Source organism: Meles meles, chromosome 9 (genome assembly GCF_922984935.1).
Source record: "Meles meles chromosome 9, mMelMel3.1 paternal haplotype, whole genome shotgun sequence".
Lineage (NCBI taxonomy): Eukaryota > Metazoa > Chordata > Mammalia > Carnivora > Mustelidae > Meles > Meles meles.
In genome coordinates, this window is record NC_060074.1 from 57,816,920 (window position 1) to 57,834,578 (window position 17,659).

Here is a 17,659-nt window from a genome sequence, read left to right on the forward strand (position 1 = left end):
GAGGCCTTGGGATGACATCCTCTTTGGTTACCTCTACTGAGGCTGGGGGGTTGAGGAGGGGGAAACCTGAAGACACTTTTAACCATTCTGACTCAGTACGCAGTCCTTTTCCACTCCCAGCTTTTCCCCTTCAACTTACTCTTGGCCCCAGAGTCCACAAAACTGAAGAGGCTTTTGTTGAGGGCTCTCTCAATAGTTTGTGCTGATCCTTCTGACCCTTGACCAGTGTGCCATTCCATAAGGAAAAACAGAGCCAGAGAAGTTGGTGTTTCCTCTCATTATGGGCTCTTGCTTATATCCCACAATAAGTGATAAAAGGCTTCGCTCTTTCATTTTTGGCTTGTTGCTTTAATCAGCTACTCAGACACCTGACAGCTCAGCTCCTTCTCTCCAGCTCAGCTGTGTTCCTGAGAACCACATCCTGTTCAGTCTATCTCCAGATTAGATCTTCACTACATCTGTTTTCCAACTCACTTTCTGCTACCTAACCCAAGTCACTACTGTCCTTGAGTCTACTTCTGGGACCTTATAACTGGTATCTAGGATTTCCTTCTTGCTCTCCTCCAAGCCATTTGCCATAAAGAATTCAAAGTGATGCTGAAAAAATATTTAAATAATTATCATATCACTGCTTAAGATCCCGTTATAGCTTCCATTTATAGTCAGAATTAGGTAAATCTTTACCTTAAGAGCACCTTGAATTATCATGCCTTTGGTTGAATTGGCCTCTGCCAACCTTTCCCAAACGTCTTGGGAGGGCAGGGAAGGTAGAGAAGGTAGGGAAGAGGTCACCTTGGATAGGTGAGAGTATTTTATCATGCATGTTGTAAAGAACTGTCAGTGCATGTGCATGGTGAGTCAAAAGCAGATTGATCTGTAGGTGGTTTTATTATTATTTTTTAGTTCTATTCAAATAATATATTTCCTTTATTGCCTATAAACCTAGTGCTGACCACTCCCATGGACCATGCACCTCTAGGGTGGATATCTCATCCTCTCACTTTTCATCTTGATAACTGTTATTCATCTCTTGGACTAGAGATTTAAATACAACATACTCAGAAAAACCTTCCTTGACTTACAAATTTAAATTAGATTTCTTACTGATAACACCATTTTTGTTTTTTTTTTTTTAGAAGTGGCACTTATCAAACATTATATATTAATTTGGGTATTTTACTTGAGTGTGAACTTCATTGGGACAGGCACTATGACTTTCATCTTTCATGTTCATGGTTACAATCCCAGCACAAACGTGGCACATAGCAGGTGTTCAATACAGATTTGTGAGAATGAATGAATGAATGGTTTGTGAAAATGGAGATCAGGCATGCATTGTCATAGAAGTCAAGGAGAGACAGTGGACTGAGGAATGAAAGCAAGGTGGAGAAGTATAGATAATTCTTTTGAGAAGTCTATCTATGGTGGGGGAGGGGAGTAAAAGACGTGGCTGTTTTTGGAGACAGAAGTGGCTATGAAGGTGATATATTATTTTTAAGATGTTATTTTAAAACCTGAGCGAGTTTCTCTTACACTTTTGGTAGGAATACAAACTGGTGCAGACACTCTGGAAAACAGTACAAAGGTTCCTCAAAAAGTTAAAAACAGAACTACCCTATGACCCAGCAATTGTATCACTAGGTATTTATCTAAAGGATAGAAAAATGCTGGTTCAAAGGGCACACTCACCCCAACGTTTATAGCAGCATTATCAACAGTAGCCAAATTATGGAAAGAGTTCAAATGTCCATTCACTGATGAATGGATAAAGATGTGGTATACATACATAATGCAATATTACTCAGCCATCGAAAAGAATGAAATCCTGCCATTTGCAATGATGTGAATGGAGCTAGAGTGTATTATGCTAAGTAAAATGAGTCATTCAAAGACAAATACCATATGATTTCACTTATATGTAGAATTTAAGAAATAAAACAGATGAACATAAGGGAAGGGGGGAAAAAGAGAGAGAGAGAAGCAAACCGTAAGAGACTTTTTTAACTACAGAAAAACAAACTGAGCGTTGATGGAGGGAGGTGGGTGGGGATGGGCTAAATGGGTGATGGATATTAAGGAAGACACTTGTGATGAGCATTAGGTGCTATATATAAGTGATGAGTCACTAAATTATACACCTGAAACTGATGTTTGATGTATGAGTTAACTAACTAGAATTTAAATAAAAACTTAAAAAAAAAAGACTTAAGTTTTAACTGCTAATGGAGAAGGATCCAGTAGAATGGTGGGCATTGAAATCACCTAGAACACTTGTTAAAACAGATTGCAGGGCTGCACTTCAAGCATTTCTGATATAGTTGTTTGGGGGGTGTTGCTGATAATTTTCATTTCTAGCAAGCTTGCAAGGAATGCTGCTGCTGCTGCTGCTGCTGCTGCTGTTGCTGCTGCTGCTGCTGCTGCTATAATGGGAATCACACTTTGAGAAACACTGAGATACAGGTTAGAGAAGGTTGGGAGGCTCTGGAGTCCAAGCTCCAGACGTGGGAGCTTGTGCCCTAAGGGAGGCACAACAGGGAGACGTGCCCTAAGTAGAACTAAGAACACTATTGTATGGGGGGAGGGAAAAAGATGGGTATAAACCTAGGTAGGCTTAGAGGTTATGGAAGAGAAATTGTCAAAACTTCCCTCTGATGGATCCTGTTTTCATTATAAGTAAGAGCTGAGCTCATCTGATGAGAATCAGGAAGGAGAATGGGGGGTAGGTTAAGAAGTTAGAGGAGGATAGAGAGGTTGGTATGTTTACTGTGGGGAGCAAGAGAGCAGTATCACAAAAGAGAAATAACAGCATTGCAAACAATGTTGGAGGCTTAGGTAAGGTTCACAGTCATATATCTGTTGATACCAATCTGTTCTTTTATACCATTGAAGTTTCTAATAAAATAATTGTATCAACTGAATAAGGTTCAAGGGCAATCAGACCATTTCAGAGGTTGATATCTTAAAAATATCTCAAACTAACTAAAAATGAGTGTCCAGCTGTATAAGACACACAATTAAGAGAGACTTAGCATGGCCCTGAATTGCCTCTAAACAAACCCAGAGAGATTCCTATAATATCTCCTTGTTCCTGAAAATCAATAGTGACAGGGGTTTTATTGTATCTCTCACTACCAGTGTGTTTATATATGTTGTAATACTAAATTTATATTTTGCTCACTTACAATCAATTTTTTTAAAGGAAGCCTCATTTTACAGTGAGATACTAACAACGTCCATTAATAAAGATGAGATACAGAAGTACAAATCTTTACTTTATTCTACTCACTCCTTTCTGTCCTATCCACTTGTTGGCCCCATGGAAAGAGCTACCAGCTTGCTTAGATTTCAGCCTCTAACACATCATTTTGAGTTATGTTGGCCACCAGGGATCAAAAGCAACAAGAAAGGAAGAAAACCGGAAGTGTAATTTAGCACTACACAAATACTGCTGGTTGTGGTTCAGGTTAGGAGAGCTGGAAGCTAGCAGGCTGTCAAGCAGAAGATGCTCCTGAGCTATAGGAAGACTGGCGCGTGAAAAGCCCCAAGCACTATTATACCCAAGCTTCCACATGGGAAACCACAACTGAATACAGAGACAGAGGATGGTAACCGGGCTCTTCAAAGAACCTCAGGGAGAATATTGTGGTTAGAAAAATGTCGAAGTCCTAGAGGAGAACATAGGCTATAACCTCTTCAACATCGGCCACAGCAACTTCTTTCATGACACGTTTCCAAAGACAAGGGAAACAAAAGCAAAAATGAACTTCTGGGACTTCATCAAGACAAAAATCTTCTGCACAGTGAAGAAAACAGTTAACAAAACCCACTGAATGGGAGAAAATATTTGCAAATGACATAACAGATAAAGAAAGGGCTGGTATCCAAGATTTATAAAGAACTTCTCAAACCCAACACCCAAAAAACAAAAAGTCAAGTCAAAAAATGGACAAAAGACACGAACAGACACTTCTTCAAAGAAGACATACAAATGGCTAATAGACACAAGAAAAAAATGTTCAACATCATTAGCTATCAAGGAAATTCAAATGAAAACCACATTGAGATACCACCTTACACCAGTTAGAAAGGAAAAAATTAACAAGGCAGGAAACAATAAATGTTGGAGAGGATGTGGAGAGAGGGAAACCCTCTTCCACTATTGGTGGGAATGCAAGCTGGTGCAACCACTCTGGAAAACAGCATGGAGGTTCCTCAAAATGTTGAAAATAGAACTACCCTATGACCCAGCAATTGCACTACTGGGTATTTACCCTAAAGATACAAACATAGTGATCCGAAGGGGCACGTGTACCCGAATGTTTATAGCAGCAATGTCTACAATAGCCAGACTATGGAAAGAACCTAGATGTCCATCAACAGATGAATGGATCAAGAAGATGTGGTATATATACACAATGGAATACTATGCAGCCATCAAAAGAAATGAAATCTTGCCATTTGTGACGACGTGGATGGAACTAGAGCGTATCATGCTTAGTGAAATAAGTCAATCGGAGAAAGACAACTATCATATGATCTCCCTGATATGAGGACATGGAGAAGCAACATGGGGGGGTAGGGGGATAGGAGAAGAATCAATGAAACAAGATGGGATTGGGAGGGAGACAAACCATAAATGACTCTTAATCTCACAAAACAAACTGGGGGTTGCTGGGGGGAGGTGGGATTGGGAGAGGGGGAGGGGGCTATGGACATTGGGGAGGGGAGGCGAACCATAAGAGACTATGGACTCTGAAAAACAACCTGAGGGTTTTGAAGGGTCAGGGGTGGGAGGTTGGGGGAACAGGTGGTGGGTGATGGGGAGGGCACGTTTTGCATGGAGCACTGGGTGTTGTGCAAAAAGAATGAATACTGTTACGCTGAAAAAATAAATAAAAAAAAAAAATAGAGCTACCCTATGTGCAATTGCACTACTTGGTATTTATCCTGAAGATACAGATGTAATGAAAAGAAGGGGCACATGCACACCAATATTCATGGAAACAATGTCCACAATAGTCAAACTGTGGAAGGAGTCAAGATGCCCTTCAACAGATGAATGGATAAAGATGATGTGGTTCATATATACAATGGAATATTATTCAGCCATCAGAAAGGATGAATACCCACCATTTGCATTGACATGGAGGAACTGGAGGGTGTTATGCTAAGTGAAATAAGTCAAGCAGAGAAAGACAATTATCATATGGTTTCACTTGTATATGGAACATAAGGAATAGCACAGAGAATATTAGGGGAAGGAAGGAAAAACTGAAGGGGGGAAATCAGAGTGGGAGATGAACCATGAGATACTGTGGACTCCAGGAAACAATGTGAGGGTTTCAGAGAGGAGTGGGAGATGGGGATGGAGTAGCCCAGTGATGGGTATTAAGGAGGGCACATGTTGTAATGAGCACTGGATGTTATATGCAAATAATGAATCATGGAACACTATATCAGAAACTAATGATGTACTGAATGGCGATTAACATAACATAAAAAAATTTTTTTTAATGTCCCCGGTATTAGGGCCATGTGAAATATATGTTAATGCTATTGACATTGGCTTACTTTGTATTTATTTTTAAATATTTTGTTTATTTATTTAAGAGAGAGTGCACATGAGTGGGGAGGATGGGCAAAGAGAAAGGGAGAAGCAGACTTCCTGCTGAGCGGGGAGTCTGATGTGGGGCTGGATCCCAGGACGCTGGGATCATGACCTGAGTAAAGGCAAACGCTTAACCCACTGAGCCACTCAGGCACCCCTTCCCCAGTCTCTCCTGCATCTCTTCCTTCATCACATCTCACACTCCAAAAGCTGAGGGGTTAAAACCAGCACTGGGCCTTCAGGATCCCTAACCTCTGTGTTCAAGTCTTCACTTGGATTGGTCAATAGTCCATACCGTATTAGTTGTTAAATGTCTTAATATCAGCGTATAGATGTATGTTCCACAGAATTATCTGCATACTGTGAATTGTCTGATGAAAAATTGTCTGCAGGGGCACCTGGGTGGCTCAGTTGTTAAGTGTCTGCCATCAGCTCATGATCCCAGAGTCCTGGGATTGAGCCCCTGCATCTGGCTCCCTGCTGGGCAGGAAGCCTGCTTCTCCCTCTCCTACTCCCTCTGCCTCTGCTCCCTCTATATCTGTGTCTCTTTCTCTCAAATAAATAAATGAAGTCTTAAAAAAAAAAAGAATTCTCTGCAACAGGATCATTTGGGTTACTTGTCAAAAATGCAAATGCTTGGGTCCCACGCACTGGACACACTGCATCTCTCAGAGAGGGGCCAGGATATGTATTGTTAACTAACCCCCTGGTGATTCTAGAATATCATATCAAATATAGTCTGTATTTTCTGTCATAGAGAAAATCTGTCTCTATTACATCTAGAGACCAAGTTCTTTGAAGGAAGGGTCCTAAGTCCTAGCACCCTTGATATTCCCCACTATGCTAACTTAGTGGTGCTGACAGACAACAAAGAGAAGGGATCATTGATTCGGAAGTGCATACTGAAAGGCTAAGTTAGCTTTGATGATGATATATGTTGATGCTGATGGCAATGGCTAATCCTGGTGAGAGCTTACCATATACCAGAAATACATGTACCTTAGATGCATTATCAAATTGGATCTCAATAATCCTAAAGGGTTATTATCTCTATTTGTATGACAAAGAAACGGACACTTAAGATCTCATCGTTGAAGGGAAACAGACTCCAAGCTTGGTCTGTCTGACTTCAAAGTCTGTACTCTCTCTTATTCACTAAGCCAAATTGGTTCTTAGATTAGAAAACGAGGGGAGGTGGGATTGGGAGAGGGGGAGCGGGCTATGGACATTGGGGAGGGGAGGCGAACCATAAGAGACTATGGACTCTGAAAAACAACCTGAGGGTTTTGAAGGGTCAGGGGTGGGAGGTTGGGGGAACAGGTGGTGGGTGATGGGGAGGGCACGTTTTGCATGGAGCACTGGGTGTTGTGCAAAAAGAATGAATACTGTTACGCTGAAAAAAAATAAATAAATAAAAAGGGAAAAAAAAAAAGAAAACGATTCTACAGATAACTTCTAAATCACATTCTTTAGAATTCGTTTCTTCAATTTGCTTCTGTTTCACATTTATTTGTTGTATTTTGTCATATATATGGAGGGGAGGTAGGCAAGGAAGAGGAGATAGTAGGAGCTATACTCTCTGATTTGTAGGAACCCAGGTGAAGGACACTGAATATAGAAAGTAGAAAGTATAGGCACACCTGGGTGTTCAGTCGGTTGAACATCCAAATCTTAACTTCACCTTAGATCATGATCTCAGGGTGGTGAGATTGAGCCCTGAGTTAGGCTCCACACTGGGCATGGAACCTGCTTAAGATTCTCTCTCCTTCCCCCTTTGTCTCTCCCCCTTCTCTCTCTTCTCTTAAAAAAAAAAAAAGTAGAAGGTATGAATGAAATATTCTTCAATATTTAGCAGCTATTGGAAAAATTTTAGCTAAATAAAAATAAAATAACAAAGTACTAACTGAAAAAAAGTTAGAACATTGCAGCTGTCAGATTTTGAGGTTATAGCTAGAAATTGAGCAACAAGAGGGAACTCAAGATGAGAACTCATTGTTGAGAAATAATGTGGGCAATTGCGATTTTAGAAAGTTCACCCGGGGACCAGTTGATCCCTGGACCTGACAATAGGCAAGACAAGCAGTCTGGACATGGAGAAATTAAGGCAGCTTATAGGAGGGGGTGGGGTAAAAGTAGAAATAAAGAGCGAGTTTTATATGCATTTAGGTTTGTTTTGACATATTCTGCCCGGAAGCTGGGATTAATGAGTGCACAGAGTGTTATAATTTCATTCTGGTTAAAGCATCCTTACTTATGCACTGAGCTTAATGAAGAATGGCTAATTAACATCTTTTAAACATAAGCAGAAAAAAAGAATATACATCAGAATTGTCTTTTCAAGGCAAAACAAACATAAAATCAAAATCTGGATAAATGGAATCAGAGTGCTTATTCAGACTTCAATCTACCAATCCTGGTGCTTTTCTTTAAATACAGATAACTTTCTAATCATGCTTGATTCATTCATGACATATGGGGAAAACTAGATTTTATTCTTACTGGAATCTGGGCAAAATCCCCACTTCTCATCTCGTTCATATCGACTGGTTGTAGCACACCACAGTAAGTTGTCTTCCCGCCCTTCCCGGGTGCATTCATGATGCCATTTTTGGTTATACTGGAAGGGAAACATGCATGGGGTCCCGTGGGCATTCCCTTTGATTGTGTACAAATCTAGAAAAAAAAAGACAAAGTCAAATAAGCATTATGTCAACTTTATCTTTGGGAACTGTCATTTAGTGAATGTGCTTTTTATTGACTGAGAACCTACAATGGGTAAGGCCCTTGTTATTCCACAGAGAATCCTTGGGGCCTCACTGTCTACTGTATGTGAAGGTACAAGGGTAAGTGCTGCTTCAGAGAATGTGCTGATAAACAGCTTGTTTACCTATTTTCTGCCTGTTTATTTACAATGGTGCCCCACACAGTAGCACACATATTTATCAGTGGATGAGAAGGAAAATTAAATGAAGATTTACTTAAAATACCTTCTGGCCCCCTAATACATCAGGGATCAGCATCTGACCTCAACAATTATATAGGTATTTATGAATTCATTCATTCAACAGATATTTATTGGACATTTAATGTGCCCAGCACTGGGGATGTACTAGAGAGCAAACCTGCACATGTTCCCGTTCATCTGGAGCTTCTGTTCTAGAGGGGAGAGACAAAGAGAAAACAAGTGTACAAGTAAACATATAATTTCAGATAGTGATAAGTGCCACGAAGGAAAACAAAGCAGGGCAGAAGACTGAACGGCTGTGTGTGTGTGTGTGTGTTTGAAGGATGGAGGCGCACTATTGTGGAGAGGACTGCCCATGAAGGTTTCTCTGAATAAGAACTGGACAAGATGCAAGTCTTGGCAGAAGAGTTGTTCTGGTGGGTGGAACAGCAAATATGGAGGGCATGTGACAAGAGTGTGTGGGGCTGAATGGGGAAGAGAAAGAAGGTGTAGAAGGAAGTGGCACTGAGGGTGAGTTGGTGCATCAGCTCACAGAGGGCCAGCTCTGCCACATTATGGATTTGGGCCTTTGCTGCGAGATCGTGGGAAGTCAATAGTGGGTTTTGCATGGAAAAATGGCATGATCAGATTGCCATTTTAAGAGAGTAACTCAGGGTACAGTGTGGCAAACCAAACCGACACGGGGAGAGGGGAAAATGGGATGACTAGCTAGGAGGCCTCTGCAAGAGTCTAGGAGAGAGGAGTATGAGGAGGTGGCCTGTTGGCTCCTTTCTCAGAGTATTACAATAATAAGGTATCCTTGGCCTTGAGCATGACTCAACTAGGGCTTCCAATGGGGAGGGGCATCTGGGCCACCCTCAGTTAAGGGGGTCTTGGAGCAGAAGGTCCAGCTGCGGAGGTTCTCCCTCCTTCGCCACAGCTGACAGGGACTAGACATACACCATGCACCATGTTGCCAGCCCTGGAGGTTTGGGCTGTTTAGGAACTACAGGTATTTCAGGATGCATCCTCTTGTTTCATTCCCCTGACTTCTATTCAGTCTTCCCCTGAGTGTGTAGGAATGTGAGTATATGGCTAAAAAATTAACATAAAGCAAAATATTACGTTTTTCCTTAGAACTGAAGACTATTCAGAGTGCCAGCTTACAGCAATTGCTTGTTGTAGGGAGTCCTGAAAATGGCTTGCTCTTGGCTCTCTTTTTATTCATTTACTGCAGGTACAAAAGAAAGTCCTGCTTTAGATCTTAGGAGTCCCTTGCTCTGCTTCCCAGGACTTGTATAAAGTTCTTAGAAGGATGTGCTCTTGTTAAGGCATAATTCTACAGAGCAGTATGAGGTCAGGGGCCACATCTGTCTTGTTGGCTTATGTAAATTAAATGGCCAGCACTGTACCCAAGAAATAGTCAGTGTTCAATAACTACGTGAAAGAAGGATGGATGAATGAGTGAAGAGAGCTACAGAACAAAATCTGAGACCAGTCTGAGGTTTCAGAATTTATGCCATTTTCTTTGCCTTTTTTTTTTCTGCTCAAAATGCCAAAACTATAGAATTATGGAGAAGGAAAACCCCCACTCCTGAAACCATGCTTTCCCACCCCTTGACACATGCCAATGGCTCCTGACAGCAGTCTGTGATTTATCTTTAAATGCCTTGTTCACAACCATCACGTGGATGCCAGTGAGGAGGCGTTGAGGTGCTCTGTGGACACACTCACACATGGTGCTGAGTTTCTACAATAAGAGAAATGGGGGCAGGAGAGGTTCTTCTATCCGTCCTGACAAGTCTTTACTTCAAAGACCTATTCTTCCCACCTTTATTTTTTCCTCTTCCAGCCTTCTATTCTTTCTCCTCCTTTCCTTGATTCCCAGATTTATTTAAGTGGTTTCTTCCCTAATATCTTTAAATTTTGGGTTTCGCTTCTTTAGCAACATGTAGAAAGCCCATTCCAGGACTCTGGTAATCCCTTTATAATAAGCAAGTAAGCAACTAAAATGTGTTTAGACATCCCTTCAGGCTCTGGGTGCTGTCATATAATATAATTTACAAATCTTTACTTAGGGGCAAACTTTCTAAATATAACGTTTCACGAGTACTTTTATTTAATTATTTTTTTCACCTTTGTGCAGATATTCACAAATGCTTCCACCATCTGACGTATAGGAAATCCACTTGTGAAGATATTTCCTGGAGGCCACAAGCATGTTGTTGTGGTTCACCTGCACCGTGTACTGGAGAGGGCCGGTGATCATGTTCCTGTTACAGCGCCATCTCAAGGAAATGTGAGTGGAATCACACTCGTATAAACTCAATGGCTGCTCTGGATTAGATAAATTCAGACCTAGGCAGCCACTGCCTCCTAAATTAAAGAGGCGGTGGTTTGAAACCCATTTCCACATCATGTGCTCACTTAGTGGTTTGCAATTCTCCAGGGTTAGTACAGATTTGCCTCCTTGAATGCATTTCTTGAGGTTTTCACTCTGCATAACGAATATTCCTTTATCTGAAACAACAAAAGAGAAAACATGGCATGCAACTTCCATATATCATTTACTACTGTCATGAGGATCCCAGGGTGCGTGTCTATAGGTTGCCATATGTCACAATTTACAGCCATTTGGGACAGATCTGGAGTTGATCTGGTCCACCAGAAGAGCTTTTTTTGCACAAAGCAGAAGGGTTTCTTAGGAAACAAAATGGATTTGTTGGAATTAATGAGAAAGTGATCTAAGACCTCCATGGCCATAAAGTAGTGAAGGCTGCCGGTTGATCCATGGGGGGAGTGGTATTATGGTGAAGGTGCTCACCACAACTGGATAGAGAATAGGGATCAATAATAATAACCAGGGCTAAACGGGAGGGACATTGTGTGCCCACAGGTATGGTGTCCCTTTGGTTTTCTTCAGGCAAGTACATGAATACTAGAAACCTACCAGCTGAATCAAGGATCACTGAAATGAAAAGTTCTACCATCAAATCCTATAGAAAAACAAAAGGGTTTAAGTGAAGTGTGGTTTTGTGTCTTGATACAAGATGCAATGCTGGTGGGAAAAAAGCTTCTCCACATTTGTTCTCTGTGCTGGGTCCATGTGGAGTAAAGAAGTGGGGACATTGGCTGTGGGACGGCCTCTTCACAAGAGCAGCCTCGGTGGGTGGGACCAGCAATAGATGGATGCCCAGGACGCGACCTCAGACCTGGCACCATGTGTAGATACCTGGGGGATGACAGAGCACTATGGCAGTGGCCAAGCCACATAGGCCACAGGGAGATATAGAGAAAGTAGGATTTTGTGATACTTCTCTGAGCCTCTAAGCCCCTGGAGCCAGAAGAAGAGATCTCAGTGAATTTCCTATGGAAGAGGTGGTGGTGCCCAGCCAGGAGTGGGTGTTAGCTACCTGTCTGCTATCGGACTATATGTCAAGTCACTGGTCTGGAAAACGCCTGTTTACAATTATGAACTTGTCCTCTCACAGGGTTTTGGAGGTAGAAATCATGTCTAATTTCTTCAGTCTAAGCAGAGAATGTAGTGAGTACATTATAGAAGTTCAATAAATGCTTGATATTGATTAAGTGTGCTGGCAGTTACATAGTCGCACCTGCAGAGGCTGGCAGGTCTTGTTTCCTGAGTCCCTCAGCTCAGAATGTCTGGTCGGGTTCGAGAGCTCTTTTGTTCTCTCATTAGGTAGGGTCCCTTCTTATATTTTACCTCCTGTCTATTCTTTAGCAATCTGAAGGGACCTTACCAGCTTTCCTTAAAATGGCTGTGGCTTAGGGCAACTTGTGTTGTGTGACAGGAGGAGGCCTTCTAGAGATTTGGGACAGTGCAGAACAAGCTTCCTTGTACATCGGTTCATGGGGACCATGTTTTGTTTTGGTAAAAGTTCTTTTATTTTTTTCCAAAGTTACTCAGGCCAACAACTGATTTACAGTATCCCAAATCACTTAGGACGTTGTTTAAAAAAAGATTGTCAGTGTATTAATTAAAGCTATACCTCATTTAATAATTGATAACCTCACTTATAACCATAATTTGAGGAGTTGAATTAGTTGTCAGAAAATTGCTTTGATCATCATATATCAGAGCAAAAGAGAAGCAAGTGTGTGTTTGGGAGAGGGAAGAGAATAAATGGTTTTAGGGAGACTTCATTTAGATCAGGAAATTTGTTTTCCTAATGAAAACCATGTCTATATGGCTATTAGTAATAGTTATTCAAGATCAAATCTATCCCTTGCCAATACGATGTGGATTCTGATAATTAACCTTTTCTCCAACTCTCTTTTTCATGCCCGAGTAGAGGGTTCACCTTAATTTCTTTTGTAATCTACTAATTACTTTCTAGCTAGCCCAGTGTTTCATTAATTTTTCACTAAAGGATAATTATTTTACTGTAATTGTTCAGTAGGTTAGCATCTTTCTCAAATACATGTTCAAATTTAGCTACCTACTTACTGGCTGGATCTCAGCCCCCAGGGCCTCAGTTTATACATCTAAGATGGGTAGACAGATGAGTGGTTGATGGCTCTCAATCAGGCAGACTAGTCTGGAACTTTGGGCAAATTTTTAATCTCAGTGAGACTCCCCCTTCCCTTTTGAACTGGGAGCATGTGTGATACTGATCTCACAGGGATACTAAAAGCATTCCATTAAATTAACCCATGGAAAGCACATCACACACCACTTTGGCATAGGAGACTTCAGCAAGTCGATGTTGTTATTATTGTTACCATCATCCCTTTGGCTTCCCAATTCTTGGTCGGCAGAGGCAACTGTAGATCTAATTGAACACCTGAAGAGTGCTAATTTGAGCATCTCCAAAGACTTCTATCATTACTAGAAAAATTCAGTTTTACTCTAGCATTTGCAGCATACAGTGTGTGTAGACTTAATATGAAGTCACCTTTTATGGAGGATAAATACACTTCAAAAGCCAGATAACAAAATTCTTCTTGTCTGTTTGTTCAAATATATGTGCAGTCATGAATTAAGAGTCTTCATCTGTTCATCTTCTACACTAGTAACTACTGTGAAGTCTATACTGCAGTTCTCTTAAAAGACAGAGAAAAAAACGCATGATGTTGACAAGCAGTGTATGGATGAGTGAATGGATGGTCTGTCAGTCAACATAGAAATTATATGTCACTAAAATTTTGGGTGAATAAATAACGTTTTTAAATGTTCAAATTATTAAATGTTATGAGAAAAGGAATGCTAGAACTGGAGCTTCCATAGTTATACCAGTGATCATAAAAATACCCTTCTGAAGCAGAAGATATTTGACAAACTTAATCCTACGCTGCTCCCTTTTGGAGTGTTAATATGTTTTCATGCCCAGCTGCCTTCAGAATGTAGCTTTGGAAAAGTTCCTCAGAATGTATCATAAACAAGTAGCTCTGTCTTAACAATAACAATAAATATGCCATCTCCAAAAGAATACTATGCCATAGGAAGCTAAAAAATGACCAAATCCCATTTTCCCATTAAACTATAATAGAATCTGGTCCTGGCATCATTAATCTCTATAAATTCACTGAAGAGAAAACAATTGCTTTCAAATAGACTATGAGGAGGCCCAATGTAGGTATCAATACTCTGATTATTATTATATGCATATATGGGTTGTCTGTAACAAAAACATAATGTGAAAGAAAGCCACGAATCCTTAGTGTCTATGGTCAGGTTTCAGAAAGGATGAAAATCAAATGTGGAAGGAATCAAGATTGATTATATATGTCAAGGACATCAGTTCTGCTCGAACACTGATTAAGTGATTAATGAAGTACTGCCAGAATTACTAAATCTCTTTGCAGTAAAATGTTATTATACTTCCCTTCATAATTACAAGTTTAAGAGGAAAGAAAGGATTGATTTACTAGAAGTAACTTATAAGCTAACTTTTATGCTTTTGGTAGGGGCAGGGGGAATCCACAGAAGACAGCGGTTCTACTTTCTACTTCTGGGTTATTTTGAGGAGGAGATCATTTTAGACCCACCCTTTGGCCCCACAGGATAATATGTACTTTCCTAAGAAATGGGAGGAGAATTCTTTCTTGATCAAATGTGGAATTTAAGTTTAAGGTCATCTTTTCATGACCACCTGTAGAATATTACTACATTCTCTAAGAATTCATTGAGTGCTAACCATGTGGTAGGCACTGTATAGGAATCCAGAGCAGAGAGCTGAATTACTTGCCTAAATATCTGTCCCTTAAAAGTATATCTATTTCTTCTGAAATCATGAGAATTCTAGTTAATGAAAAGAAGAGAATTCCATCAGTTCCAAAGAAAACATTATACTTGCATTTAAAACAGCACTTAAGAGGTGCCTGGGTGGCTCAGTGGTTTAAGCCTCTGCCTTCAGCTCAGGTCATGATCTCAAGGTCCTGGAATCAACAGGGGGTCTGCTTCCCCCTCTCTCTCTGCCTGCCTCTCTGCCTACTTGTGATCTCTCTCGGTCCGTCAAATAAATAAATAAAATCTTAAAAAAAAAAAAAAAAACAGCACTTACAGGCAAGTGATGAAAAACAAAAGAAAATGGCCCAGAATTTAAAACACTTGACTGGATCCTCAACTAGTGTCATATGTGAAGGGGACATGGGTCCTCAGTGTCCTCAGATCATTCTGAGTGGGGACAGTGTGTGCCTATGCATTCACTTTGCCTGCTTTCCAAGGAGGAGGCAGAGAACAGCACTGGAAGGAATGATGTCATTTGGAGGAGACTAATTTTGCCCATAAACCCGAACCATAGACTTTAGAGCTGGTGGGACTATAAAGGTTATTTCATTGAATCATTCTTTTACATTTTTTTAAATCCATTTTGTCTCCAAAGTTTAGTATCCACATGCTCAGTAAGGACTATGTAGGTCTAGTTCTAGCTTTATTTACATCCATTAATTTATAACCTACAAAGAAGAAAATAAACTGCTGCAGGTTGTTGCCAAACAATCTGAAGTAGGTGACTTAAAATTTCAAACAGATTTTTTTTCAGTCCTTAATATGGTATATGTTAGGAACCCTGCAGAAAGAAGGATATGTATGTCATAGTGTTTGCCCTTAAGGAATTAATGTTAACCCTGGGAGTATATCATGAAATGTACAGAAAGAATTATAACTTAATGTTGAAGTATATTCTGATGTCAGAGGTATAAATAAGAACAATGAGGTAGAAGCCAGGGCTACAAGGGATAACTTGGCTTATCAGAGAAATATCTCTCTTTCAATCTCTTCTCACATGCCACATGCCACATGCCACATGACACACATTTTCATTCAACAGTCATTTATTAGGGGCCTAACTTTTGTCACACACAGAAGTACATTGATGAACTAGCCAAGCAAGATGTCTATTTTCATTGCAGAGAGAGAGAGAAAGAGAGAGTTCAAAATAGAGGAGGAGGTCTATAGGTGCACGGCTGGGGAGGTGGACAAGGGGGTATTCTGGACAGAGTGAGTATCACCAAAGCTCAGAAGTGACAAAAATAATCAGCTCCAGAGTGAGGAGAGCCCACCTATATAAAAGACTTTGGTGGTTATAGAATATAAAGTTAGAAAGAGATGGTTTGGGGTCATTTTATGAAGAAGTTGAATTTTATTCAAAAATTTGTCTCCTATTCTTCAGATGAGAGAGAATAAGAGAAAGCATGACTGAGGTCATGGTGTAGATGAATTGGCATGGTGAATCACTCAACAAAAGTCTTTATTGAGCACTTACTATGTGCCCAGTAGTGTTTTAGATGCTAAGAATATAAGTGTGAGACAAACATCCAAGTTCCTGGCCTGGAGGAGTTCTCCTTTAGGTGGGATGAGACAGTCCACCATTGGAGCTGGAGTGCAGTCTGGGGACTATTGCTACCATCCAGCAAGGGGACAGAAAGCCTCAATTCAGCTGGTTGTGGTGAGAAAGGAAAGGAGGGAATGGTGAGACTCCAATCACTGGAAAGATAATTCAAAGGGGGAAAATGAGATAAGATTTAGTGATATACGGAATACAAGGCTTCTGGAAAAGGTAGTTGCAATGACTTGTTCTCTAGTTTCAGCTGTTCATTTGGCTGGCAAATGGCTGCCAATTCCTATGATACCAAGAGGTTGGAGTCTAAAGGCTGGGGCTACTATTCCAGTCTGATCCATCAGTTTGGACGGTGCTGACTGGCGGTGCCTGTAGGACATTTCACTTTCAGCACTCCTTCTGATCACCCCCACCTGCCTTGGGTGCCTCCTTCTGCTTTAAACAGTTCTTCTCTTAGAAATGGATGGAGGTTTGAAGTGGTGAGTGAATAAGGTAAGGTTTGAAGCACTAAGACTTCGTTGAGGTTTCTGTACTTTTCACGCAAAAACACCTGAAACAAGCAATAAAACAACAATTCCTAAAGAAATGCTCTTTTTATGCTGAATTTTAGGCAAGCAAAGGGCTTTCTGATATTCTGTAAATGCCATGATGATGGTGGCCACCTAATCCAACTACACATAAAAAGTCAGCCTCTGCGCTCCTCCATGTTAAGGGAAGTGGAAGGAAAAGTTCACATACACGGTTCACATCAAGTGCAGTGCTGAAGAAAGCTATTAGGAAGCCACAGCTTGCCAAATACAATCCAGTTTCAATCTCCCACCCCATTTCCTGGGATTTAAAGCTCTTCTCCTCTACGCACCCCCACAGCGGGTGCTCAGGCACTCTCTGCCCTGTAGTATCTCTTGACTCGGTTAGGTCCTTTACTGTTCTGACAGTACAGTAGTCCCTCCCCCACCCTTAGCTTCCATTTTGCTTTTAGCTGTTTCAGTTTACCCGAGGTCAACCATGGTCATGCAGAGATCTTTCTTCTGATGTGTCACCAGAAGGTCACAGGTATCCTAATACTATGTTATAATACCTACGGCTTTCGGGGCGCCTGGGTGGCTCAGTGGTTTAAGCCGCTGCCTTCGGCTCAGGTCATGATCTCAGGGTCCTGGGATCGAGTCCCACATCGGGCTCTCTGCTCAGCAGGGAGCCTGCTTCCCTCTCACTCTCTCTGACTACCTCTCTGCCTACTTGTGATCTCTCTCTGTCAAATAAATAAATAAAATCTTTAAAATAAAAAAAAATAAAAAAAAATACCTA

The 17,659-nt window shown here is 40.8% G+C and overlaps 1 protein-coding gene across 4 annotated transcripts in view; it reads right to left on the reverse strand.

Annotated features, from left to right (window-relative positions):
* Nucleotides 1-17,659, reverse strand: part of PLA2R1 (phospholipase A2 receptor 1) — a 127,004-nt gene that overhangs the window by 97,444 nt on the left and 11,901 nt on the right. For 3 of the 4 annotated variants that reach the window (XM_046019571.1, XM_046019573.1, XM_046019575.1), the window contains exons 2-3: nucleotides 10,689-11,072; nucleotides 8,108-8,281 (exon numbers count right to left, since the gene is read on the reverse strand). The exons of the other annotated variant lie outside the window; for it this stretch is intronic. In XM_046019571.1, coding sequence (XP_045875527.1) covers nucleotides 8,108-8,281; nucleotides 10,689-11,072 — 558 coding nt within the window. The remainder of the gene's footprint in view (nucleotides 1-8,107; nucleotides 8,282-10,688; nucleotides 11,073-17,659) is intronic. 4 annotated transcript variants of the gene reach the window in all.